This window comes from Cloeon dipterum, chromosome 1, assembly GCF_949628265.1.
Source record: "Cloeon dipterum chromosome 1, ieCloDipt1.1, whole genome shotgun sequence".
NCBI classification, from domain to species: Eukaryota; Metazoa; Arthropoda; class Insecta; order Ephemeroptera; family Baetidae; genus Cloeon; species Cloeon dipterum.
Window position 1 is genome coordinate 2,640,905 of NC_088786.1, and position 24,327 is coordinate 2,665,231.

The 24,327-nt window shown below is 40.8% G+C and overlaps 6 protein-coding genes across 9 annotated transcripts; 3 read left to right on the plus strand and 3 right to left on the minus strand.

The window, feature by feature from the left end:
• Positions 1 to 293: 293 nt before the first annotated feature.
• Positions 294 to 2,241, minus strand: or (AP-3 complex subunit sigma-2 or). 2 transcript variants are annotated; one of them, XM_065477012.1, is made up of 6 exons: positions 2,055 to 2,241; positions 1,895 to 1,986; positions 1,640 to 1,823; positions 1,473 to 1,580; positions 1,282 to 1,379; positions 708 to 840 (listed from the first exon to the last, which is right to left on the minus strand). In XM_065477012.1, the coding sequence occupies exons 1-5, from the start codon at positions 2,121 to 2,123 to the stop codon at positions 1,290 to 1,292; spliced, it is 543 nt and encodes a 180-aa protein (XP_065333084.1). In that variant the 5' UTR covers positions 2,124 to 2,241; the 3' UTR covers positions 708 to 840; positions 1,282 to 1,289. The 2 variants fall into 2 exon arrangements, with proteins under 2 accessions (XP_065333076.1, XP_065333084.1); XM_065477004.1 differs by lacking the exon at positions 1,282 to 1,379 and having other exon boundaries at positions 294 to 840.
• Positions 2,242 to 2,265: 24 nt separating this feature from the next.
• Vha44 (V-type proton ATPase subunit Vha44) lies at positions 2,266 to 4,801 on the plus strand. Its single transcript, XM_065476991.1, has 8 exons — positions 2,266 to 2,367; positions 2,555 to 2,694; positions 2,762 to 2,915; positions 2,987 to 3,173; positions 3,231 to 3,329; positions 3,387 to 3,642; positions 3,697 to 3,933; positions 3,992 to 4,801. The coding sequence occupies exons 2-8, from the start codon at positions 2,563 to 2,565 to the stop codon at positions 4,088 to 4,090; spliced, it is 1,164 nt and encodes a 387-aa protein (XP_065333063.1). The 5' UTR covers positions 2,266 to 2,367; positions 2,555 to 2,562; the 3' UTR covers positions 4,091 to 4,801.
• Positions 4,802 to 5,085: 284 nt separating this feature from the next.
• On the minus strand, positions 5,086 to 9,162 carry Shmt (serine hydroxymethyl transferase). Of its 3 annotated transcripts, none has more exons than XM_065476967.1 (11): positions 8,996 to 9,162; positions 8,794 to 8,829; positions 8,578 to 8,700; positions 7,901 to 7,980; positions 7,509 to 7,709; positions 7,255 to 7,459; positions 7,063 to 7,202; positions 5,913 to 6,075; positions 5,595 to 5,850; positions 5,435 to 5,542; positions 5,086 to 5,376 (listed from the first exon to the last, which is right to left on the minus strand). In XM_065476967.1, exons 2-11 carry the CDS (start codon positions 8,797 to 8,799, stop codon positions 5,246 to 5,248), a joined length of 1,413 nt encoding a protein of 470 aa, XP_065333039.1. In that variant the 5' UTR covers positions 8,800 to 8,829; positions 8,996 to 9,162; the 3' UTR covers positions 5,086 to 5,245. The 3 variants fall into 3 exon arrangements, with proteins under 3 accessions (XP_065333039.1, XP_065333050.1, XP_065333030.1); XM_065476978.1 differs by having other exon boundaries at positions 8,954 to 9,162; XM_065476958.1 differs by lacking the exon at positions 8,996 to 9,162 and having other exon boundaries at positions 8,794 to 8,947.
• Positions 9,163 to 9,857: 695 nt separating this feature from the next.
• On the plus strand, positions 9,858 to 12,488 carry Taf12 (TATA-box binding protein associated factor 12). The gene is made up of 2 exons (XM_065497551.1): positions 9,858 to 10,173; positions 11,920 to 12,488. The coding sequence occupies exons 1-2, from the start codon at positions 9,994 to 9,996 to the stop codon at positions 12,169 to 12,171; spliced, it is 432 nt and encodes a 143-aa protein (XP_065353623.1). The 5' UTR covers positions 9,858 to 9,993; the 3' UTR covers positions 12,172 to 12,488.
• A 2,937-nt stretch (positions 12,489 to 15,425) lies between these two features.
• kermit (PDZ domain-containing protein GIPC-like protein kermit) lies at positions 15,426 to 22,075 on the plus strand. The gene is made up of 5 exons (XM_065496793.1): positions 15,426 to 15,763; positions 19,693 to 19,789; positions 19,841 to 19,974; positions 20,191 to 20,329; positions 21,663 to 22,075. The coding sequence occupies exons 1-5, from the start codon at positions 15,527 to 15,529 to the stop codon at positions 22,007 to 22,009; spliced, it is 954 nt and encodes a 317-aa protein (XP_065352865.1). The 5' UTR covers positions 15,426 to 15,526; the 3' UTR covers positions 22,010 to 22,075.
• LOC135947834 (uncharacterized) lies at positions 22,064 to 24,230 on the minus strand. Its single transcript, XM_065496792.1, has 5 exons — positions 24,091 to 24,230; positions 23,763 to 23,935; positions 23,155 to 23,702; positions 22,780 to 23,094; positions 22,064 to 22,345 (listed from the first exon to the last, which is right to left on the minus strand). Exons 2-5 carry the CDS (start codon positions 23,933 to 23,935, stop codon positions 22,221 to 22,223), a joined length of 1,161 nt encoding a protein of 386 aa, XP_065352864.1. The 5' UTR covers positions 24,091 to 24,230; the 3' UTR covers positions 22,064 to 22,220.
• Between the last annotated feature and the right edge of the window lie 97 nt (positions 24,231 to 24,327).

Here is a 24,327-nt window from a genome sequence, read left to right on the forward strand (position 1 = left end):
GTTTGAGCCCTTGCAGAGAGACTGCCTGTACGAATGACTTCTTTGTCAGAGGATGGCAGAACTGACGCATGCGCGCTTCTCGCATATCTGTTCATATTGTTTTAGCGGGAAAAAAGTTCGCAAGTCGCGCTGGACTTTTTGGTCGGAAAAAATAACCACTTTACCTAATTCGACTCTCAAGAATCGATTGGGGTGCTCAGAAACTTTGTCAAAGACGGTCTTTAAATTAATGAAGCTGCTTTTGCCAAAAATGGACTTAAGGTGCGAAGATTAATAACAATAAACAAACAAAGTCAAATGGAAATGATAGTGTTTTAATATATCAACAAACATTCACCCACTTCAGCATTCATCCAGTGATATAATATAACAGTATTATGCTGTTAGAGAGCTATAAAATATACAGGTTAAATGTAGAATTACTATCTAATACACATCTCTTAAGTAGTTTATGCGTAATCCCAGTCCACATAAAACTCGCTACGACTTGAACAGGTTTCTTAACTGTGCAGCATTTTTTCCAGCATGCGAAAAATAATAAGAGTGGCCAAAAGGAATGAATGCGAATCAACTGGAAATTTGCGGCTGCTCCAAAGCGTGAACAACAGAATCAACGGCCAAATAGTTTTCGCCCGGTGCTGAGATCAACAACGGGCAAGTCTCTCTTTGTCACATGTCTTCACTTTCGATGCCAATGACGACTGAGCTCTGTGATGGTCAGAACTTGAGGTCCTTGATCGCCTGCGGCAGGTCTGGCAGCTTGATGTCCTTGATCTGCTGCGACAGGTTCATGTTTTTCACGGCCGAGACTGCCCTGGCTGGCGCCGCAGTGATTCCGGCCTGCAAAAAGGCAATAATTAGCAGTTGGTTTTTTATCCAATGGTTTGGAAACTAAAGAAATCAATGAGTGAGTTCTTTAAGAGCATGCGACAAGTACATACCAATTAAAATCAAATGTTTGTTAGTTGAAAGTAAAAAAAAATGATGAAATCCGACTGTGTGACCTCCCAAAATATTTTTTACCAACTTCTCGAATTTCATTTACAGACAGATCTTGTTAAACAAGTAATTCTTCCTATCCTATCCCACCCAAATCCATTTTACTCTATTCTGTACAATCAGTGCAAGAGAATTTCCTAAAAAGGCGTGAAAACTTGTGCAAGAGTGGATTGCTTTTAAAAAAGTATGATTTGAACTTTTGTTTGGTTTGACACTCCATTTACAAAGCTCTAATCTAAACACTCAAAATCCAGACTGAAGCAAAGCTTTCAGTGGCCGAACCTGTTTATTCAAGTGAAGAAGAAGATATTAGACCCTAGTCTGTGCGGGGTGGGGGTGGAGGGATTGGAAGGAGCTCGAAACGACATCAGCCTATTACGCTGCAAGCCCAACACCATATATTAACTACATTCTCAGCCGGAATTGAGTTCCCCCAATGATGTGTTAAAAACGGCAGAGAGAGAAAAACTCACCTCTAATTTTTCTAATTTGTTCTGTTCCTCGATTCTGGTCAGAATTTCAGACATGTTTGTTTCCAACACCATTCCTCCCATGACCAGCTCATTCAAAATGTAGTGAACCTTAAAGAAAGTTTGGTAAAAAGCCGCATCATTTATTTTAAATTCTTGATGATACATACCTTGTCAACATGGAAAATAAGGTCCAACTCGCAGACATTTTCAAAGCATTTGTCGAGCGTTTCGACAAAAACTTGAATCAGATCCAAAATGCCAAGCTCAGACTCTGACGAATCGACACAAAAGACAAAGTAAAGGGTTGCGTAGTGCCGGTAGATGAGTTTGTAATCAGATCCTCCGATCAAGCTGGAATTTGAGATCAGCAATCAGCACAATAATGCAACAATTTTTTTTATCATATTATATGTATTATGTACCTTCCTCCTTCTAAGAAATTGCAGACATTGTCGTCCCTTTTGGACACCAACTGGAATGTTTCTTTGATGATCTGTTGTTGCATATCCTCATTCTGAAACGTTAATTTCAATAACAATCTCTGTTTCTTGCATGCCAATCCTTGCGCGTTGCGCGACTCACAAAATATTGGTAGAATTTTGATAATCTCGGCTTTCCATGGTTGTTGAAAACTAATATGGCTTTTATCATTATAAACTTCGAAATGAAAACGAAAAATCAGTCAGAATTGGACGGGATTCTCAACTAAAAAAGGAAAATTACGACTGGAAGATGTTGTTTGTGGATCTGAAGTATGTCCACTCCTCGCCACGCCCCCTTTTTTCCAGCTGGTGGATAATCAATGCGAGTTTCCCGAAACAGCCGCCAGAGCCATCACGTGAGACGTGAGGACATTAATGGTGGCATAAAGACAGACGGTTCTGCTGCTTTTTTGGTAAATATTTTCGAATTTCTCTCTCAAATTTGTGCGGCTCTGTTCGTGATTGAACAGTCGTATTCACCACCTTTTGCCTGAAGCATCGGTAAAGATATCAATTTAGAGTTACCTTATAATTGCGTTTAAAGCTAATTCACTGCTGCGCCAGCTGATTTTGGCATAACATATTGTAGCGTTTTTCCAGGCCCAGGTATGAGTGAATATTGGCTAATTTCTGCCCCCGGCGACAAAACCTGCCAGCAGACCTGGGAGACGCTGAACAATGTGACCAGCAAGCAAAATAACCTTTCGGTCAACTACAAATTCCATATTCCTGATCTGAAGGTGCGCCCTAATTCTCAATTTTTGGTTTGTTCTCTGTATTTTAAAAGTGTAATACATATTATTTCAGGTCGGCACCCTAGATCAGCTCGTTGGTCTGTCGGACGACCTGGGCAAATTGGACAGCTTTGTCGACTCTGTAACCAAAAAGGTCGCCTCGTACTTGGGGGAGGTACTCGAGGACCAAAGGGACAAGCTCAATGAGAACCTCCTGGCCAACAACAGTAATTAGAGTTTTAATATATAAACATATTATTTCACTTGAGTCGATAATATATTAAAAATATTTCAATAGGTGATTTGGCTGGCTACATCACTCGATTCCAGTGGGATTTGGCTAAATATCCCATCAAGCAGTCGTTGCGAAATATCGCTGACATCATCAGCAAGCAGGTGGGCCAGATTGACGCTGACTTGAAGAGCAAGTCGACTGCTTACAACAATCTGAAAGGCAGTCTCCAAAATTTGGAGAAGAAGCAAACGTGAGGAAAAAATGTTTTTCATTTTTTGTATCATTAATAAAATATTTTTGGTTCCAGTGGCAGCTTACTGACGCGCAACTTGGCAGACTTAGTGAAGAAGGATGACTTTATCCTTGACTCTGAATACCTCACAACGGTTCTGGTCGTTGTGCCCAGGTAATTTGTTCAGTAATTGAGGGTGAATCAAATTGAACTCGTGTGTTTCCTCGGCAGGGCTGGTTACAACGACTGGAATGCCAACTACGAGAAGCTGACCGACATGATTGTGCCCCGTTCAAGCCGAAAGATCACTGAAGATGCTGAGTTTGGTCTGTTCAACGTGACCCTCTTCAAAAAGGTGGCGGAGGAGTTCAAGATTCACGCCAGGGAGAGGAAGTTTGTCGTCCGCGAGTTTGTTTACAATGAGGAAATCCTTGCTGCCGGCAAAAACGAGATGACCAAGTTGGTCACCGACAAGAAGAAGCAGTTTGTGAGTTTAAGCAGATGTTTTTTGATGTCTTTTTTACTAAGCAATGAATCCTAGGGTCCTTTGGTGCGCTGGCTCAAAGTCAACTTCAGCGAATGCTTCTGCGCTTGGATCCACGTCAAAGCGCTGAGAGTGTTTGTCGAGTCGGTTCTTCGGTACGGATTGCCAGTCAATTTCCAGGCGATGCTCCTGCACCCGCATAAAAAGTCGACCAAGAGATTGCGGGACGTCCTCAACCAGCTGTACGGCCACCTCGACAGTAGTGCCCTCCAAGGTTCCGGAAAGGTCCACGATGTAAGTGTTTAATTTAAAAATGAAATGACCGCACCGAAGCTAACACTTGAAATTTCAGACTGTTGACATTCCCGGGCTTGGATTTGGGCAGTCAGAGTATTTCCCTTACGTGTACTACAAAATCAACATAGACATGGTTGACCAGAAACCGATCTAATTTGAAAGAAAAAAAATCAGTATTCCAATGGCGATGTTGTTGCAAGCATTCCACTTATTTGATTATTACCAATCCATTCAGATGTATTTTGTCGCATAGGAACCGAGCAATGGTTGTTGTATATACATTATATTTAAACACTGAACAATATTTTGATCAAAATTAATGGTCGATGAAATCAAGGGCGTAGTGTGCCATAGCTGTAGGAGAACATAATAACGAGCTAGAAACTTTATTGTCTTGTTCATTTGTAAAGAACTAACAATATACGTCTTGTAAAAATGTACATTTTAGTTTGAAAACGTGTATATTCCAGTTGCACAAATAATAACTCACTGCAATCCTAATGGTTTTTGGGAACCGTGTCATTCCTTTAAACAAAAAGTTATATTTTACTGTTATCACATGAAAATGTCGGCGTGAATTTTTAAGAGTAAGAGAAAATGTTCATTATATAACGCGTTAGATGTTACTTGCGGTGCAGGAGCAGGAGAACATGGACCCCAATGTTACTCATTCAAGAAATTTGTGATAATATGTTTATCATCCTCAAAATTTGATTTTTTGGTTACTTTAGTTAGGCACTTGTTAGAACTGGATTTGCAATTACGCCAAATATATTTCCATTGGAATATTCCTTATATTTGTGCATATCTCAATACCATTTCTCTTGCGAAAGCATTAATAAACATCATGTTGAGCAATTTAAAATTATTCTTTCTTTGGTCAAACACCATTGAACAGATTGAACGCCTAGTAACTGTTTTTTAAGAAAAAATTGAATAATTGAGTTTGATTGGTTGATTTTAACCCTGGGAATATGTCGGGGTTCTCTCATGAAATTGGACAAGACCGTCAGAACAGTTAAGAAACCTAACCCTGGCTTCAGGGTAGCCCTCGAGCGATCGATATATTCAAAGTCTATCCAACAGGATTATTTCGACATCTAAAAAATATGGTAGCGGTTCATCGTGTTTGAATTAAAACAGCACAAGTCCCAGAGTTAAATCCTTATTGTATTTGAATGGCACAATATTGCAAAAGCGCAGGAATGTGGTAACAATTTGATTTTGAGCTACAGTCATTGTTGCACATTATTTAGGAGTATGAAAATAGATTTGTGCTATCCACCACCAAAATAGATAAATCCCGAATTCAATGGTCTTCAAATCCCGGCATGGGGAACTTGGTGGCGAACTCGTTCACCTCAGCCTTCAGGGTCTCCAACTGCTTGATTGTGTCGGCATCGCTGTCAAGGAAATCCTTGAAATCCTTTACTTTCGGGCCTGCAACATCCACATTATGAATTTCAGAGGAATGTTAATTTTCTTGAGTTCAACTAACCGCATTTAGCCTTGACCTCAGATGCGATTTTCACGGCGCGGTCAAGCAAAGCAACAACGGTTTCGAAGTCGGCCTCCTTGAAGTTTCTCGATGTCAGGGCAGGAGCACCTGAACGAATTTCGAATAGATTAAAGGAACCTTCAAATCCAAAGCAATATACCAAGTCTCAGTCCACCAGGAGTGAGAGCACTCTTGTCTCCTGGGCAGGTGTTCTTGTTGACAGTCAGGCTGACCCTGTTGCACACAGCTTCAGCTCGTGCACCGTCAAGGCCGATAGGACGCAGATCCCAGAGCAGCAGGTGGTTTTCGGTGCCTCCAGACACAAGGGTGTGGCCCTTGGCCAGCAAGGCGGCTGCCATGGCCTTGGCGTTGCGCAGAACCTGCTCCTGGTACTCCTTGAATTCAGCACTCTTGGCCTAGAGCGAAAAATAAATATGTTCAACGACTGGTCGGCATTTGCATCAGGACAGAGTTGGACCTGTTTCAAGGCAACAGCGACAGCACCAATGGCGTGGTTGTGAGGACCACCCTGCAGGGATGGAAACACGGCAGAGTTGATGCGAGTTTCCAGGTCGTACAGGATTGGCTTTCCAGCCTTGTCGACGCCTCGCTCGCCTCGGCGGAAGAATATCATACCAGATCTAAATGAAAAATTTAAATTTTGTTTATTTATTATAGAAAATACTATTTTTTTAAGGGAGCTAGTGGAGAGATTTAGAATTTTTGAATTTAATAAAATCAATTTTCTGTAAAAAATTATTTTTTAGTAAATTTTCAGAGATAAAAAATATATTTTCCCATTTAAGGGGCAATAATACTATTTCTAGGAAAGAAGCTTGGGTTATTAAGAAACTTTTTCAGAAAATTAATGCTTAATACCTTAAATTGTCGAGTTTTTAACCCTTCCGACAAGGAAACTTAAGAATTGATGCGAAACGATTCAAAATCGAATTTGGAGCCAGTTTTCCCTCATTTATGATATAATATCTTAACTAGTGTCTTGTTAACACAGCTAATTGATCAGTGGGTATTTTTTGTTTTTCAAAAACGTACCTAATTTTTAGAATTTTGCCGGAAAATTCAATAATGACCCATAACTAAACTAAACGGTAGGAGATATTGTTTCGCAAAATCTGAGCTTTCTACCAGGTTTTACATAGCTTACTTTTTGTTTTGAAAATTCTAAATATTTTTAAAATTCTATTTTTAACATTTTAACTTAAATGTTTCAGAAGTAAAAAATTTTAGTCTTCGCGTCAAAATAGAAAATTTCATCAGTTTTAACAACTTGTTTGGTTTTTTGCTCTACGACGAGACACTAAGTACTTTTAAATCCATAACGAACACCATTAAAAGAAATTTTTAATGTTTTCTAGAACGCCAAAAATTACCCACCGATTGATTTGTATAATTGAACAGTGTCTACATACCAAATTTTAGTCTAACTGTATTGTTGAATCAATTTGGAAATATTGGGATATTTTCTAATAAAAAAATCAAATTGGAAAATTTCCCATGGTCAATACTAAAATTTTTAAGTGTTTCTTCAGTAGAATAAATAAGAAGAATTTAAACGGACATGAGCGTAAGTTTCAACACCTTAAAAAAACTAGAATTATCCTGCTAACCTTGCGCCACGCAGGGTCTTATGAGTGGTCGTTGTGACGATATCCGAATACTCAAACGGAGACGGAATGACGCCAGCTGCAACGAGCCCGGAGATGTGAGCCATATCGCTCAGAAGGTACGCCTGGACCTCGTCACAAATCTGTCGGATTTAAATTTAACAAAAGCCAAATGGTAAAAATTAATTTGAATACCTCTCTGAATGCCTTATAGTCGATCAATCTGGAGTAAGCAGAGGTGCCAGCGATGATGACCTTGGGGCGGAACACGAGAGCCAGTTTTCGCAGGGCTGGATAGTCAATCAAGCCAGTGGCAGGGTCCAGTTTGTAAGGCATGGACTCAAAGTAGACAGACGTGGCTGACACCCGCTTGTCGGCAGTCATGAAACCGTGAGTCAAGCTGCAGACCGAATTAATATCACGTTCGCAGAGAAGTTTTGTAAATTTACTGTCCGCCGTCTGGAAGATCGAGACCCATGATTCGGTCGTGGGGTTTGAGCACCGCCGTGTAGGCAGCAAAGTTGGCGGGCGACCCAGAATAGGGTTGAACGTTGACACCCCACTTGGCGGGGTCGAGGTTGAAGGCATCGAGGGCGCGTTTCTGGCACAGAAGTTCAATCTTGTCGATGACCTCAGTGCCGCCATAGTATCTACGAAGAATAAACTAATTACGTCACAATCACTAGATAAATACATAAATATGCTCTCGATAAAAAGCAACTACTAGCGCTTTACTCCACTTACCAATTCAAATAAAATTTTTACTCAAAACTCGCAAATTGCTTTTTTAATTCATTTTGAGATTGAATTGATTGTGCTGAAAAGTGGATGAAAACCGGACCTTTGGCCAGGATATCCTTCAGAGTATTTGTTGTTCAGACAGGAGCCGAGAACCTCAAGCGCTGCCCTGCTGCAGAAATTCTGCAAACATCAGGTGACGGATTAAATTTATCGTCGCTTTAATAGCAAATAAAAAACTGGTTTCATAACATGAGGGCAATAAAATGAACATGTTTACGCACCAGGTATAGGTACAAGGTTAAAATATATGTATATATGCGTAGAAAAAACTTCCTTGAAAGACTTTTCCGTGGGCTATGAGCTCAACGGGTCCCAATAACATGGGGCTCGAGTGGCCGCAGAGGAGCTTGGGCCCAATCTTTTAGCCTCCCCGCACCGAGGTCTTTTTATTGAAACGCCAGACATATTTGTCCCTAAATCTGCTGAAAAGATGTGACTCGGCGCTTGTGCGCCACCCAGCCCGTTGAGCTATTTGAGCATTTCAAGTCCTTTAACTAACCACTCTTTGCCATCTCTGACATTGGGCTACCAGTATTAGATCCTCGAATTGCTCAAATAACTCCCATTGCTTTGACATTCCGGAGAATCCCTTAACAATTGGAAAATTAATTTTCTTAAAATTTATTTAAAAAAGGCCCAAATTATACATCATTTTAGCTACAATTTAGAAGGAAAACGTCAGTTGTTAAAATAATTGATTTTTTCCGCTTTACAAACCTCCGAAGCAATCAGCTCCAGTCCGGTTAGCTGCCGGCGTTTTTCTTCGTTCACCAACTTGTACATTTCAGGGTCATCGTCAATTAGAGCCTCGTTGCCGGTCCAGGCAGATGATGATCGAGCCTAGAAAATGATCAACAGACCAATTTAAATAATGGCTTCGCAGAAACGCGCCTCTCAGCGAATCAGACACTATTATTTTATGTTTGTACTCACCGCCATCGTTGCAGGAACAACTTGCTTCAACACTCGCTGAAAAATACGAATCATAAAAATGCTGTTTAATCCGCTTTACAGAGACTAGAAGATTTCTTAATCCGATACGGATCGGATGGGAGAGAGCCGAAGAGACAAAGAGATAAAAGCCAAAGCCAACCCCTACTGCTGAGTTGCATACGATTGTTTTTCTCAAATTAACCTTTGACCTCGAAAAGACAGTCCACACAGCACACAGTGACGTCACGATGAATAATCAGAGTGTGGCACTAGCACTGAAATCAGGCGACCAGTCCGACAGATGGAGGAACACCGCAAAATTGAAGAACAAATCTGGCTTTTATAGCGCGGCTTTGCTTGCTGCTTCAATCTTCAATACCCCACAAGATTTGGCGCAGTCCCAAGCTGGAACATGTGATTTGTGATTTCCAGTGGAGGGGGGAGGGGATCGTCAGTGGCGTCAGAAAAACGATTGAGCGAAAACTTTGGAGGGAGAAAACAAGAAAAATAAATTAACGCGTTGTTACCAAGAAAGGGAAAAGATATAAAAGTAAATGAATTTAAAATAAAAACAAGATAATGAAAAGGTTGCTTGAACATTTTAATAGCTCTTGAAAATTTCCTAAATCAGGTGAGGATTCTTTCTAGTCTTTTAGTCAATTCATATCATTTCCAACCTAACTTCATTTTTTGAAGAATGTAAGAATCCAGGTAATTGAGATATTGAGAAAATCATGTTAAATTTGAGCTTTTAGCCTTGCCAACAGATGGCACACAATTAGGATGACGTTGAGTCAACGATTAAAAGTGGAGAGCCTCAAAAAACCGGTTAAAGTTCCACGCTAAACATCGTACACTATAAGATTTCACCTAGATCCCAATATTTAAATTTTTATTTTGCTTTAAAACTAATTCAGGTCTTTTTGGATTACATCAGTTGATCCAACAAGAAAAAATAGTTGGTATATAATGTTTTATTTATTTCCAAAAACCGGTTTCGGAGCTTCTAATCTACCGGTTTTCACTGGCGATGCACACGAAAAGCAAGCAACGTCCATTGCCCATTGTCAATCTGAAGAGCGCAACGATAACAACAATAACATTAGTAGTGTGCTCCCTAGCGACGCTTTTTCGATTGATTTGCAGCCATCCCGAGTGTCCAGTAGGTTGGGTTGAGTGCCGGAAACGGTTGATGATCGAATGATGGCGTCTTCGGCGCCCGCGGGCATCGGCGGAGAGGCTTCGTCGGCGCCGGTGCCTCCGCTGGCGCAACTCACGCCGGCCAAGCCACAGACCGTGCTCAGCGACGTGCTCCTTTCGAGGCCGCGTCTGCACGACCTCGTCCGAGAGGTGGACCCTTCTGAACAGCTCGACGAAGAGGTTTCGATCTTTAAATATTAAAAGACGAATAAATCCTTTAATTTTTGAGCTCACTCGTTCAACATCTAGCCATGACCCGAATCATTCGGTACAAGAAGGTACATACCGGAAATCAGTGGAAATGTAAACACGGTTTATTTAGCGAAATTTGACCAATCAGAGAACGATATAGCGCTGGAGTAAGACTACGAGACAGCAGCGCCACAGCGACAGCCAGTGCAAGCCTGCAGCTGGTCCTTACATTAGGCATCATTCGCTTCCCTAGCCGTAGTGATGGGAATCTTTGAGAAAGTACCTATCGAGAACCGATAGGTAGTTTTTTTTCACTACCGAAAAAATATCGATAGGTTAACCGAAAAACTATCGATAGTCAATTAATCGATAGTTTTTAAAAAACCTTTAAAAATGCGTGTTTTTAATCCCGGAAGTAAAAAAACCGGTTAAATTTGGGCGCACTGGTTTCAGCTGGTAAAATAGGCGCGCCGGTTGCAGCTGGTAAAATGGGCGCGCCAGTTGCAGCTGTTTAAATGGGTGTGCCGGTTGCAGCTGGTAAAATGGGCGTGCCGGCTGCAGCTGGTAAAATGGGCGTGCCGGTTGCAGTAAATTTAAAGTTCGCGCCTAAAATTGTGGAAAACTGTTTATTTCATTTATTTATTAAAGGTGGCAGCACTCGAGCACTCATGATTGCTCCCTCTACCCTTATTTAGAAAATAAACAAAACAACTATGACGTCATGCCATTTCTTTTGTCTTATTAATGATGACTTTTAATTGATCAATTACTTTCAATTTGTAATTATAGAGATAAATTGCTCAACAGGAAACTCATATAACAATATTAATTTATAGTATGTATAATTGATCAGGATTTTAAGTGCATGCAATTAGCCGCCTTTCCAGAGTTGGTGTGACTTGTTTACCGCATTAGTGTCAACCACCTGTCTCGGCTGTCTCTAGCTGTGTTGTGATTGAGTTTATTATTGCTTGATTTGTTATTATTTATTTTGTTACTGTTGTGTTTGTTTTAAGTATGTGCAATGTGGGAGTGACGAGTGAGCGAACGACAGCTGTTAAAATGGGCGCGCCGGTTCCAGCTGTTGAAATGGGCGCGCCGGTAGCAGCTGGTAATATGGGCGGGCCAGTTCCAGCTGTTAAAATGGGCGGGCCAGTTCCAGCTGTTAAAATGGGTGGGCCAGTTCCAGCTGATAAAATGGGCGGGCCAGTTCCACCTGTTAAAATGGGCGCGGCGGTTCCAGCTGATAAAATGGGCGCGCTGGTTGCAGCTGTTAAAATGGGTGTGGCGGCTCAAAAATCATAAGATATTTTTTCCGATAGGTTTTGACCAAAAATATCTAAAATCGATAGGTGATTGAGAAAAAATACCTATCGAAATATCGATATTTTCACCGAAAAATATCGATAGTTCAAACTATCGATAGGAAAATTCCCATCACTACCTAGCCGTGGCGCTGCTGTTTGGATCTGGCTAATTAGAGATAACTGCTCTCTGATTGGTCACCGGCGATCTTGTGACAGTACTTTGGACTTTGGCTATGTATTAGTTTCAAACCAAAAACAGCAATAATACATTTTTTTCCGTTTCCATTCCACTGATTTTCGGCACTTAAGTGTTGAATTGATATCTAATTGAATCCGCAGGGATCATTTTTTGGCACAGTCACTGTATTGAAGACTGAGAACTTGTCATTAATTTAATTTTAAATTCCGTACTGTGGTGTGTTCGCAGGTGGAGGAAATCCTCGTGAGTCTGGCTGACGAATTCGTGGAAAACACTGTGAACGCGGCCTGTCAGTTGGCCAAGCACCGCAAAGCTACAACGGTCGAAGTGAAAGATGTTCAGCTGCACCTGGAGCGCAACTGGAACATGTGGACTCCTGGTTTCGGCACCGACGAGCTTCGCCCGTACAAAAGGGCGCCTGTGACAGAGGCCCACAAGCAGCGACTGGCTCTGATCAGAAAAACTCTGAAAAAGTACTGAAATTCCTTCTTGATGTGTTTTTGATTAGCCGTATAATAAAGGGTTATCGAACTTGTAAGATTTTTACAGGCGAAGTTTGTGTTTAGTGAAATGATACCTGAACTTGGCGTGAAACGAATAACCACACACGTTCTTCTTAATCTAAAAACCGTCTGTCTGGTTCTGCTTTTACCAGAGGACAGTGTACACTAAAGTGATATCAAAGCGATTGCGCGAGCATAAAAATTAACTGGCTGAAGTGGACAAATGCTTGCCTGATGTAAAAAATTGTTCTAACTTTTATTATTCGACATGAATAAATCAAACAAGTGATTGCATTTTCTTCTATTTTATTTAATTGGTTGCTACATTCCTAAAAAAATCCCTATTTCATTCTTGGTTTGATAACAGACGGTTGATGTGTATAATTTGTGATTGTTGAGAAAACGCAAATTCCTGGTGATTCATAGAGGCTACTAGATTTCCCTCTGGCAGAATGCAGATGAGACGATTTTTTGTCTTCATGGTTTGTAATCAAGGATCTTTGAAACGGATAAAGAAAATATAATTATATATACCTAAAATTTTAAAAAGATTCACAACGTTTATAGTTAAGTGGTTTAGATGGTAGCGTGACAAACAGTGAGCGCATTCCAATTAAGCTTAAAATCTCATTTAAGTTGCAAGTATTTTTTTTTTAATGAGCCCAAGAGCGAAGATGTTAAAGTGTCCTTGTTAAAGTAGCATACAAATAGATTTAAGAGGATTTTGATACTACAAAATGCTTGTTGCCAATACATGAATTCATTCCTTGGGATTCAGTTGAAGTGAACTTTGACCTGACCTATATGAGTAGCACTAAATTTTCGAGAAAATTGACCAGTTGCATAAACCCTTAGTGTTCAAAGCCGCCAACAGATGGCGCAACCACGGACTTTCTTAAAAATTTTATTTTATCGGTTTTAAGGCATTTCCGCTGCGATTTTAGTCTCAATCTAGCTATTTTGCATTCTTCAATTAATTTGCTTTTTTTGACGTGCTGATAACCAAAATCGGTTCAGCCATTCGCCGTAGAAACGTTGGAAAAGATTTTTTTATTTCAAAAAATAGTTTTTCACGATTCTGCGGCGATTGGCTGAACCGATTTTGGTGTTCAGCACGTCAAAAAAAAAGCAAATTAATTGAAGAATGCACAGTAGCTAGATTGAGTCTGAAATCGCAGCGGAAGTGCCTTAAAAGCGAAAGTCTACGGTGGCGCCATCTGTTGGCGGCTTCGAACACTTAGGGTTTATGCAACTGGTAAATTGGCTGCAAAGTTAGCATGCTTTTCAAATGGTAAAGACTTTCTTCTTACTGGAAAACTTAAATAATTTCACAACAAAGAGTTTGCCTAAAAGGTTCTATACGCTGTTGGACAGATCTCGACGAGAAGAATCGAAATCTGCTAAGAAAATATGGTCAAGGGCTGTAAATTTTGAAAAAAAAAGTGAATTTTAACTTAATTTTTTACTCCAAATTGTAGAGTCAATCAAAACTGACCCTTTGTTTATCGTATCCAAAAATTCAAATAATTTCAACTGTGACCCTTCTGTATCAATCCACTTTAAACCAAAGTATTTTAATTTTACAAAAGTATAAACCAGTTTATGTTTCTGCACTCATTTTTGCATGTTTGGAAACATACATAGTTGCTTACTGGGCTCGTTTCAAACACTGCCCCTAGAAGGGCGAAGCCGGCGCCGACGAAGCTTCCTCCTCCCGAAGCGCAGACTCCAGCAGGTGTGAAACACGACGCAAACTTTGTAGATCTCTTTAATTTAATTTAATTTTGATCTTTCGTAGTTCCTGTAGTTCCTCCCACTGATGATGAGGAGCCCAGTCCGTACATATTCACTCCTGGGCAGCACTGGACGCTGAATGTGTGGCAGTGGTTAAAAGTCACCCCTCAGCACGCTATCTACATCCGCGAGCCGCACCTTCCGTGGTATGGCAATCTCATCAAGTGGCTCAGAATTAATGTTCTCTTTAAACCAGTTTTTTAAATGAAAAAGACGTTTAAAACTGAACTTTTAGTTTTTTCGTGGAAAATCAGGATGAAATTTTTACGAATTTATGCCACCCTGAAGGCGGTGGTTAGGTTAGAGTGAAAATTACGACGGGCAGGTTAAATCTTGAGTAATAAAATTACGCGGAGAGTAACGTTAAAGAAAATTTATTCCATGGGATTCACATGATTAAAACGACTTTTGGACCTTAACAATTTAATTTTCAGGGTTCGCAAAACCCGCATTTTCCGGAAAACCCACTAACTATGTTGCAAAAAACTTTTTTGTTGGTTTTTTTGCAATTTTTCTCATTTTTCCGAAACAAATGAATTTATATTAAAGATAAAAAATTCTTATGATGCATGATGATGACCTAAAATTGATATTTTTACAAAATATAAAAATAAAAGAAGCCACCAAGAGATTGAAAATTTTAACACTACTCCCAAAATTTCTCTTTTTTGGCGCGAGGTTGCAGATTCGGAAAAATGCGGAAACTGGTGTTTTTTATTTTTGCAGCTGTTTTTTGCGCATTGCAAAATTGGGGAGCCTTTTAAATGATTAAAATTTTGCGCAGATTCCGAGTCTGATATTATTTATCGATCTCAGAGACTGCAGCGAAGTGCATTAAGGGTGGATTCGTGTAGAGTTAGGCCGGGGGATGATGAAAATCGAAGTGGACGTTTTTCAGGAAGGAAATTTTTGCGGGAAAATTGGCTAATACTCCGACTTTCAAGGAGGACCAAGCTCAGAAATCTCTTCAGAAATGTTTGAGATTCGGTGTGCGAGTACAAAATGATATGCTGAGCAGGTGAAATTTTATTTTAATATTATAAACAAAGATTTCCCATTTCCCAAAGGGGTCAGCCTATTCTGCTACAGTAAAATAAAGTCCACGCAACTGAAGAAATATTCAAATTGTCCCCTGGGGTGGTATGATTTTTTTAAAATAAAACTAAAATATTAGAAAAATGTTGTTCGACCCAAAAAAGGAGAAAATGGGCCCTTGAAATAAAATATAAAAAAAAATCCCAATCATCTAATTTTTGGTAATTTTGCCCTGCATTTAAGAGAAATGAAAAACTAACCGAAAGTAAAAATTGCTTCTTATTGTGTTGAGCAAGGATCCGCCAGGGCTTCGGAGCGGTGCGCAGGTGGTTGCAGAAGCAGCGCAGGGGCAGGTGAGATGGCGCTGCTTCCATCGGTGCAAAAACGAAAACGCGGCTGCGACTCGGTGTCGGTCGGTGTTGCGTGACAAGTGGAGAGCGGAGCAGTGGGTAGTCGGTCGAGCGATCCGAGTCGAGAGTGTCGGCAGTGTCCCGTTCGCAGCCATGTTCAAGAAGCGGTCGACACGCACGAAGCAGGGCGACGAGAATCACAACACCAAGCAGGGGCCGCTGCCGGCGCCGCCGACGACGCCCGCGCCCCCTGCCCCCGTGCAGCGGCCCCAACTCGTCTTCCACTGCCAGCAGGCGCAGGGCTCGCCCACAGGACTCATCTCGGGCTTCGGCAACGTCAAAGAGCTCTACGCCAAAATCGCAGAATGCTACGACTTTCCTTCAGACGATGTGAGCACTTTAATTTAATTTAATATTTAACTAAAGAGAACAGAGTATTCAATTGGTGTGGGAAAACGCGCAAAACCCGTACGGAATAGAGGTACTTAAATAATTGTTTTATCAAACTTGCTTATCTTTTACTAAGTAGGCAACAATAATGAGTCTTTTCTCGCGGCAAAGATAATACGAAGTCCAAAATCGCTATCTCTTAGTTTGCGTGCGAGTTTTCGTGGAATTTTAACCAGACGGTTTATTTCAACATTAATAGGAATTCCGTATTTTCGTGGCATTTATGAAGAGCCCATCATATAATCTCGTCAATTCGGGAATGATTAATTATTAAAGCTAATTAGCTCAAAAAGATAAAAAAATGTCACGCGTTTTTATCTAAAAATGCGAAGGCCCGCGCGCATAAGCTTTTGATTTATTTATTGGATGTGCGTACGCCGCCCAAAACGCGCGCAGGTAGCGATTTGCGTTAAAAGAGTATGCATGTCGTTTGTCTTTATTATCTTATCGCGACGTTTGGGCATCATCAACGCATATTCGTGATAAAAGCAGCTTATATCAAACCAATAACACTTCTTCTCTAGCCCTTTCACAATCACAATTTTGAGGCCCTTTTGATGGTCGCCTAATAGTCATTAATTGAGTGGTTTATGTCTGTAACACACGCTGCGAACTATAAAATGCTAAGAGCTGCTGTTATCTACGATGAAAGTGGTGCGCTTCAGAGCATAATTTGCCTTTTCTACAGATTTTTCTTATTTTAATTGCGAAACGTGAAGGTTTAAATAATTCAATCATACGCGGGATTTTTGAGTTTCGAAACTGTGCTCTAAAAGTTGTCCCATTACATGTGTGAACCTGGCGTTATTTTTTGTTTTCGTGAAATTATACTTCAAAACTCGAAAAACACGATTTCTTCGACTATGACGTGTTTAGCCACTATAATTCTCGGGTTCTAATGATCAGAAATCGCAAAAACTAACCACCATTAAACTCGTCTCGACCTCCCCTGACCAGCTGAATGGTTTAGGGGGCGACTACCCCTTTTAAATCCATCTCCTCCGATTTAAAAAGCAAAAATGTACTAATAAATATAGAAATTTTGGGGGTGGAGAGTGGGCAGATCACCCCCTCAACGCTTCAGCTGGTCAAGGGAGGTTGATACAAGTCTAAAGGTGCGGGTACATTTTTAAATTCGGATGATTTGAACCCGAGATTTGGAGTTTGCAATGCTAGCAAAACACGAAAAAGTTGAAAATTTCGATTTTTTGAGTGGATTTTCTCCAAATCTAGAGGGAACACCGCTCTGAAATTTTCACCCAATCTCAAAAATGTCATGGGACAACTTTAAAGCACATTTTAAAATACCTAAATGCTGAAATCATTTCAATTTTTTAAATTAAAATACAAAATTAGTATTAGTGACCTTTGACATTGACCTAGGACATAAAATTTTGCGTCTGTTTGATCGGGCTCGGTGAGAGGAATCCAAAGCAAACCTTATTTTTGAAATTGCACAACGTGAAGGTGAGATACTGAGGTCTCAATGTTTTCCAAAAATGTCCCGTAAAATCCATAAAAATGGATATTTTGTCGAAAGACTGGTTTCTGGACCTCATGTGCCAATTTTCTCCCTTCGACCCGTGACATTTCGTCTTTTATTCTCCAGTATGAAATTTTCTCCGACACGGTTTAAAATTTAAATTTCGTGCAGCGCGTAATCATGTGCTTTGATCGATCCGCAGGTGCGGTCGATCTAATTATGAAAAAGTGAAGCGTTCGCGGCCCCCACTTGCTGCTGCTGGACTTCCGCCGAGAGGAATCACGGCCGCTTGTTTCGCACAGGGGCCAGTTCAGTGCACCACTTGTTCAATCTCTGCGGCGTCGAATCGAAACGCGTGCTACCCGACTTAAATACGCGCAACCTGCAGCCTGCTTTATAGCACACTATTTGAATGTCTGCGCGGCGCGAGAGGAGCTTATCGCTGCAGATTCTCACTTTTCAGAATGTGGAAATCGGTCAGTTGCGCGAAACGCGCGAAGCCGAGATAAAAATAATTGGGAACGCGTTGAATTACAAATTAATTGTAAATGCCGAATGGAGCTTTGTCGCTTCCTGGTTTATTTGAGAAGGTGCAGCTGCATGTCGCAATGATCGAGTTTAAATTTATAAGACCTCTTATCGCGTACACACAAAAAGCTTCCTTTCGTTTTCGCCTGAGCGGCTGTGAAAGCGTACAGAATTCTCCGTCTTCGCGGGAACTCTTATTTGATTGAACTGTGTCAAGGCTGTGCTCAAGTTCCTCGGCGGACGCACTGTGCGTAAAAAGTCAAACAAACCCTCGTGCCGAACAATTATATAGAGAGGCGGCGAAAATGCGAAAATGAAAACAGCACACGCTACACACGCAGACGCTGCCGTCGAGCAGCGGTTTCTATAGTTTGCCAGCAAGGACGTCGTCGCACTTTGATAAGCAGCCGCCAAATAATCTTGAGTATGTGTGTGTGTGTGTCACTCGATGAAAATACGGGCTCGCAATCGGCAACTGCTGCCACAAATTTTTGGTTTATTAAGAAACAGGCGTAGTTAAACATCACGGCGCAATCAAGTCGTTACTTTTGCGTATTTGAAAGATTTTTTCGGTTTAAATTGAAGGCAAAATTCCAGAGAATAACTGCGGGTAAGATAAAAAAAAATACGAGTGCCCTAATTAAACTCTAAAAGCGATTATCTTAAATTATCATCATTATTATTGCTTTCCGATTATACTGTGCACAAGTGACTGCAAAACTGAAGCATTTTTCTGATTAAATCAACAGATTGCCGCACCACGATCCAATTATTTTCATGCATCTCCCTCGTGTCCATTCTGGAAGAAAAAAAATCGAAACAAGAACAAAATGACTCGGAGGTTTGCCAAATGTCGCGGAAGTCTAATTTCGGGTCCGTTCCACGCGTGACAAAGGAAAGCGCATCTCATGCAACCAATTCTGCTCGGTATGCTGCCTCGCGAGTCAGGTGGTCTACCGTTATAGCCGGCGCAAATTGCGTATGATGCACTTGAAACCCGAGTGAGATCACCGCGGAATGTGTTGTTTGACCCTTCTGCATTTTTTACAAACTACTCTTCCCTGTTTCGTTTGAAATCAGGTGCCTCTGAAGCAAGTTGACTGCAGGAAACGGAAAGTTAGTGGACCATTAAATTGAGACGTGCGTCTTTCACGTCGAGAAAAAAATAGCGTGTCGTAATTCTTCTTCTGCATCAGTGATCAGAATAAAATCCTTGTTTGCATTCAACAAGATTCTTGTTTGCAGTAATTTAAATTTAAGTGTTGAATTAGGCTTGGCAGTTGAATCTCGACTAAACGTGCCGAAAATCGGTGTAAACGTCACTGTGTGAACAAGACACAGGCCTTTGTAAAATCGAGAAAGTAGCAACGCACAGAGACAAATAACAAACAAGCCAGTAGCTTATAGACTTCCCCTGGCTGCCGTCTTGATCTTACAATAATAATTAGGCATTTAAGAGCCAATCTCTTCTCTGATTGGTCGCTGGCGTTCTTGTTCACACAAAAAAGTGCCAAAGTAACGATTTATACGTTTCCACCGATTTTCGGCACGGCATGTCAAATTTTCGCCTGCCCAATCTAATTCAACCAAGTCAAAAATTTAAATTAAATTGATTTTGAAAAAATTCGCTGATTTTAAATACGAGCCACGTTTTTCATATCTCTTCTGGATTTAATATTTTATTCAGGAATTTAATTTCTGTACTGACACACAATTTGCTGCACGAAAAGATGATGCAGCATTGAGGAAGTTGCTGTAAATTAAATTGTGTCTGCAGCGCATTCGCTCAAACTACTACACCTGTTCATTATGATGCAGCTTTTATCCCGTTACTGATTTTATTTTGTGTTTCTTCCAGATACTCTTCTGCACGCTGAATACGCACAAAGTGGACATGAACAAATTGCTCGGCGGTCAAATCGGACTAGATGACTTCATATTTGTCCACAGAAAAGGCACGGGGCATATTATTTTATATTTAATTATTTTAATTTGCGTAATTTCAGGCCGGCCAAAAGAAGTGCAAATTACGAAAACCGAAGACGCGCTTGGCTTGACCATCACAGACAACGGCGCCGGCTACGCATTCATAAAACGCATCAAGGAGGGCAGTCTTATTGACTCTATGAGTTACATCCAGGTGAGAAGACCCACAAACGTGCCCCAACTAAAGCAGATTAAAGAAATCCTCTTGACAATGTCTCTTTAAATTATAAAGCATGTTCAAATCGTTTGTTCTCACTTTTTCACTTGCAAATACGGCACCGCTGACAGACGTTCGAGGTAGGAAGCCTTTTGATTCGTCGCAAAGTTATAATTATTGCTCCCCATGAGTGATGATTGCGTAATTTTCTAGGTGGGTGATCACATCGAACGGATCGATAACGAAACTCTGGTTGGGCGCAGGCATTTTGAGGTTGCAAAGATGCTCAAGGAAATTCCCAAGGGCACCACATTTACAATGCGACTGGTCGAGCCCCAAAAAGCTGGTTTTGGTAAGAATTGAAAATTTTAAACCCGAAAAATTTGAAAAAATAAAAGAGGCTTTCCCCCGAAAATCAGGGTGAGAACCGGAATATCTCTAGTTATAATTTTTGAGCCAAAAGAAGATAATTTAGACGGCTCACAATGTTTATTATCTTGCAAAAATAATTTTGAGTTAATTACAAAATTTTTAATATTTAAAAAACGCGCCCAATTTAATTTTCCAAAATTTGGGATAAAATGTAGCCCTGAGTGCATTTAATATGTCTGGAAATTTTCAGGGTGGTGAGAGCATTAGTTTTTTTATTTAAAAAGGGTCAAAAAAGTGTTTTTAAGTTCAGATGGATTTAAAAAATTCAAAACTGCACGATCAGTTGATATTTTCTCTTGTTATATGCTTAAGGTCACCCCTGAGGTCAGATAAGATCATTAGAAAAGGTAAGAAATCAAACCCTGGCGTCAGGGAAGCCCTCAGGGATCGATATAATTAAATTACCTTAAATGTAGCCAATTAAACAACGCCTGACGGCCTCTGTATTGATTCGATTTGCAAGATCTGCACACTATTTGAACACCCAAAGTTTGAAGCTTTCAGAAAATGTCCATTTTGGCCCTTAGGAAGCCATCAGGGCGCTCAGAAAATATATTTTTGGGAAATCAGGGTGTTTCCTGAGCACCCTGATGGCTTCCAAAGGGTCAAATAACACATATTCTGAAAGGTATCAACTTGAGTGTTCACATGGTGTTCAGATCTTCCAAATTGAATCAATACAGATCCCGTCAGGCGTCGATAAAGTGGCTACACTTGGAAATTGAATGATTTTGATTGCTCAAGGAGTCAAGGGCTACCCTGACGCAAGGGTTCAATTTCTGACCTGTTCTGATGGTCATATCCGAGGGTAAAAATCAACCGATCGTGCAATTTTTATATTCTTAAAATCCACTAGAACTCAATAAAATACCCTTTTTTCAACCTTTGATCCTTTTTCTCAAAAACTACAGGTGTCAACATCCTGAAAATTTCTAGGCGTGGTATATATACGCTTGGGAAACAATTCAACCCATACTTAGAAAAAATTAAACAGATCCATTTTGAGATAATTATTTTAAAATTTTATCAAGTCTTAAATTTAAAAAGGTAAAAAAAAAATTAACTACATTAATTAATTGTTGGCCATCGTGCAGAGATTATCAATTTTTGGTAGCTCCAAGAGGCTGATTTTCCCAGATTTCGCCCCAATATTTTCCGTCAACCCTGAAGTTTAAATTAATTTGCTAAAAAAATTCTTCAGTTTTGAATTAGCTCTCACCAGAAAATTTCTTAAAATAATTTTGCTCCCGCAGCCAACATCGGTCCACGCGGTGACCCAAGGAAAGGGAAGAAGCAAGGTTTCGGCTCTGGGAAAGAAACACTGCGCTTCAAAGCAAACGGCACAGCAGAAGTGGTCGAGGCGGACGACCAAGAGCAAATCGGCATCGACAACATCAACAAGCTGCTGGAATCGTTCATGGGCATCAACGACTCCGAGCTGGCCTCGCAAATCTGGCAGCGGGCCAAGGGCACGCAAAACAGCATGGACTTTGCAGAAGCCATCGACGGCTCCGATCTCGAGGAATTCGGATTCACGGACGACTTTATCATTGAACTCTGGGGTGCAATCACAGACGCCAGATCCGGCAGGCTCAAGTGACCATTTTAAAAAACCACCGTCTTTCTTGTGCTCTTTGTAAATTAAAACAGTTCCTTCTTCTTATTACGTCAGTTAATTTTTATTTTTTAAATTGCTAGCTGAGAGATAGAGTATAATATATTATAAAAGAAAAGCGGAAAACGCGAGGGATAGAATTGTAAGTTCACTTATCAAATAATACAAATGATTCGTCTGACAATGTCAGACGTGATTACATAATGGCACAACGATTTTTCTTACTTCCTTTCGTTGGCTCACAATCAGCGGCCGCCTGACTGTCGTAGTCGGCAACTATGTTTGGCAAATCATCCTTTTTGATGTCCAAATACTGAAGGACTGCAAACAAATTAATTTGACGTTGATTAGCCAGTTTTACTAAAAAGGTAGACTCTACTTGACAATTTGACCGATTGTCCGAAACGGGAAACGGTTTGAGATAATTTTTTTTAAAAAATTTCTGGAGCTTATAGGTTTTTAGGCTACATTTTTGTCTTTTAAAAATTATATAGTTCATTTTCATAACTTTATTTTCACGGAAATGCAAGAAAATTTAGGTCTGAGTGCGGTAAATAGGAAATTTCATCAGTTTTCAGAATATGTATGGTATTTTGCTCTACGATTAACTATTAACACCCACAAAGCTCGGTACTAAACCTCTTGCAAAATTTCTAATTGGGTAAAAAACGACGCACCAATCCATTAGTCTCATTCAATTTTAGCAAAAATCATTTTGGAAATTTCTGGCAGGGGTTTTAAAGTGAAATACTTACAGAGGGAGGTTGTTTGTTTAGGAGACTTAGGCTTTTCCTCCTCCTCCAATTCAGAGTTGTCAAGCTTGGCTTTCTTTGGCAATGGAGCTTCTTCCAACACATTGTCAGGCACATTTTCCTTGGCTTCAAACTGGTCATATTCAACCTGCTCGACATTTTCCACCTTCTCGGGCTGTGCTGGTTCTTCTATATTGATTTCCACAGGCTCGAGTGTCACTTCCGGACGAGGCGTTTTGGCTGCTCTTGCCAAACTTTGCCTGCGCGGTGCTGCTTTCATTTCCCTCAAGGCGCTTGGGTCGACACTCTTCCTTCGCCCTATTGGAATGAATTATACAAATTAATTTGTGTTTGAATAAAATAAAATCTAGTACTAACCTGCATTCATCTTATTTCTCTCAATGAAATCTGTTGCACTGCGGACAGGCGGTGCCACACTCCTCCTGCGGGCCGGCTCAGGCCTCAGGGACTCCCTCTTAGGCTTTTCAATCGACTTTGTCTGTTTCTCAGGTGCCACACTCTTTCTGCGGGCTGGCTCAGGCCTCAGAGATTCCCTCTTAGGCTTTTCAATCAACTTTTCGACTGGCTTGGTCAGTTTCTCAGGTGCTAGACTCCTCCTATTGGCCGGCTGAGGCCTCAGGGACTCCCTCTTAGGCTTTTCAGACACCATTGTCTGTTTCTCAGTTGCTTTTGCTACCGACAGCTTCAAGGCTGGCTTAGCCGTCAGTCTGGACAGATTGTTTTGGGGCCTGAGAGCACTTCGAGTTACAGGACCCTGACGCCTTCGTGGAGTCAGGTCAACGTTGTGGAAAGGGTATGGCGGCACAGGGGGCAATCCATGGTAGCCTTGCTGTTGTTGCTGGTGTCTCGGGGAAAATATTTGATATGGCGAACCAACCATCTGTCCCTGACGAACTGGCATCCTCCTGAAATTTCAAATTTCAGTGAAATAACGTTACATACTGTCATAAAAGGCTGATTTTTACCTGCTGTATGGCGAAGGCACAGAATTTGAGTGATGAAAAGGAGACGGAATCTGCGTGATCCTGTCCATGGAGATTCTGTCCATTTTGACGAATGGCCTGGGTGCGTTTGCGTTTGCATAATTATTTCCAGCGGGCGCAGGGCGGCCGTGACGATTTCGACGTCGTGGGTCCATCTTTTGAGAAAGGTACAGTACACATAAATTAATCTATTGCAAATTGTATGTTTGGCATCAAATTGAAAAGCGAAATACATAATGTAACAAACAAGGCGGCAATAAAACATAAAGAAATGCAAAAGAACATCCAAATAAGAGGAAAGTTTAATTACTTGGTCGAAAATTCGGCAAGGTTTGAGCCGAAGATTTCGATGAAATCCGTTTGGACGATAAGACAGCGATCAATCAGTCACCAACCGTTTTATTTACTAAAACTAAACAAACCGGCTGACTTTCGCGCCACCACAGGGAAGGGAGTGGGGAGCTGGAGGCGCGGCCTAACGTTATCGTTCAATGGCGCGAATTCATTGGGATTACCGTAGATGCCGTAGATGGCGCAAAATCTTCTG

What these genes read in the sequence shown, in the direction of transcription:
- or (XM_065477004.1), bottom strand. Translation starts at nt 2,123, where the DNA reads ATGATAAAAGCCATATTAGTTTTCAACAACCATGGAAAGCCGAGATTA. An exon ending in CAAAATTCTACCAATATTTT is followed by an intron (nt 1,987 to 2,054) that starts GTGAGTCGCGCA and finishes TTAACGTTTCAG; the next exon opens with AATGAGGATATGCAACAACA. An exon ending in TTATTTTCCATGTTGACAAG is followed by an intron (nt 1,581 to 1,639) that starts GTATGTATCATC and finishes ACTTTCTTTAAG; the next exon opens with GTTCACTACATTTTGAATGA.
- Vha44 (XM_065476991.1), top strand. Translation starts at nt 2,563, where the DNA reads ATGAGTGAATATTGGCTAATTTCTGCCCCCGGCGACAAAACCTGCCAG. An exon ending in GAACCTCCTGGCCAACAACA is followed by an intron (nt 2,916 to 2,986) that starts GTAATTAGAGTT and finishes ATATTTCAATAG; the next exon opens with GTGATTTGGCTGGCTACATC. An exon ending in GTTCCGGAAAGGTCCACGAT is followed by an intron (nt 3,934 to 3,991) that starts GTAAGTGTTTAA and finishes TTGAAATTTCAG; the next exon opens with ACTGTTGACATTCCCGGGCT.
- Shmt (XM_065476958.1), bottom strand. Translation starts at nt 8,847, where the DNA reads ATGATTCGTATTTTTCAGCGAGTGTTGAAGCAAGTTGTTCCTGCAACG. An exon ending in TGGAGCTGATTGCTTCGGAG is followed by an intron (nt 7,981 to 8,577) that starts GTTTGTAAAGCG and finishes TGATGTTTGCAG; the next exon opens with AATTTCTGCAGCAGGGCAGC. An exon ending in ACTATAAGGCATTCAGAGAG is followed by an intron (nt 7,203 to 7,254) that starts GTATTCAAATTA and finishes TAAATCCGACAG; the next exon opens with ATTTGTGACGAGGTCCAGGC.
- Taf12 (XM_065497551.1), top strand. Translation starts at nt 9,994, where the DNA reads ATGATGGCGTCTTCGGCGCCCGCGGGCATCGGCGGAGAGGCTTCGTCG. An exon ending in CTGAACAGCTCGACGAAGAG is followed by an intron (nt 10,174 to 11,919) that starts GTTTCGATCTTT and finishes GTGTGTTCGCAG; the next exon opens with GTGGAGGAAATCCTCGTGAG.
- kermit (XM_065496793.1), top strand. Translation starts at nt 15,527, where the DNA reads ATGTTCAAGAAGCGGTCGACACGCACGAAGCAGGGCGACGAGAATCAC. An exon ending in ACGACTTTCCTTCAGACGAT is followed by an intron (nt 15,764 to 19,692) that starts GTGAGCACTTTA and finishes TGTTTCTTCCAG; the next exon opens with ATACTCTTCTGCACGCTGAA. An exon ending in GCCCCAAAAAGCTGGTTTTG is followed by an intron (nt 20,330 to 21,662) that starts GTAAGAATTGAA and finishes TTGCTCCCGCAG; the next exon opens with CCAACATCGGTCCACGCGGT.
- LOC135947834 (XM_065496792.1), bottom strand. Translation starts at nt 23,935, where the DNA reads ATGGACCCACGACGTCGAAATCGTCACGGCCGCCCTGCGCCCGCTGGA. An exon ending in GTGCCTTCGCCATACAGCAG is followed by an intron (nt 23,703 to 23,762) that starts GTAAAAATCAGC and finishes TTGAAATTTCAG; the next exon opens with GAGGATGCCAGTTCGTCAGG. An exon ending in TAAACAAACAACCTCCCTCT is followed by an intron (nt 22,346 to 22,779) that starts GTAAGTATTTCA and finishes ATTTGTTTGCAG; the next exon opens with TCCTTCAGTATTTGGACATC.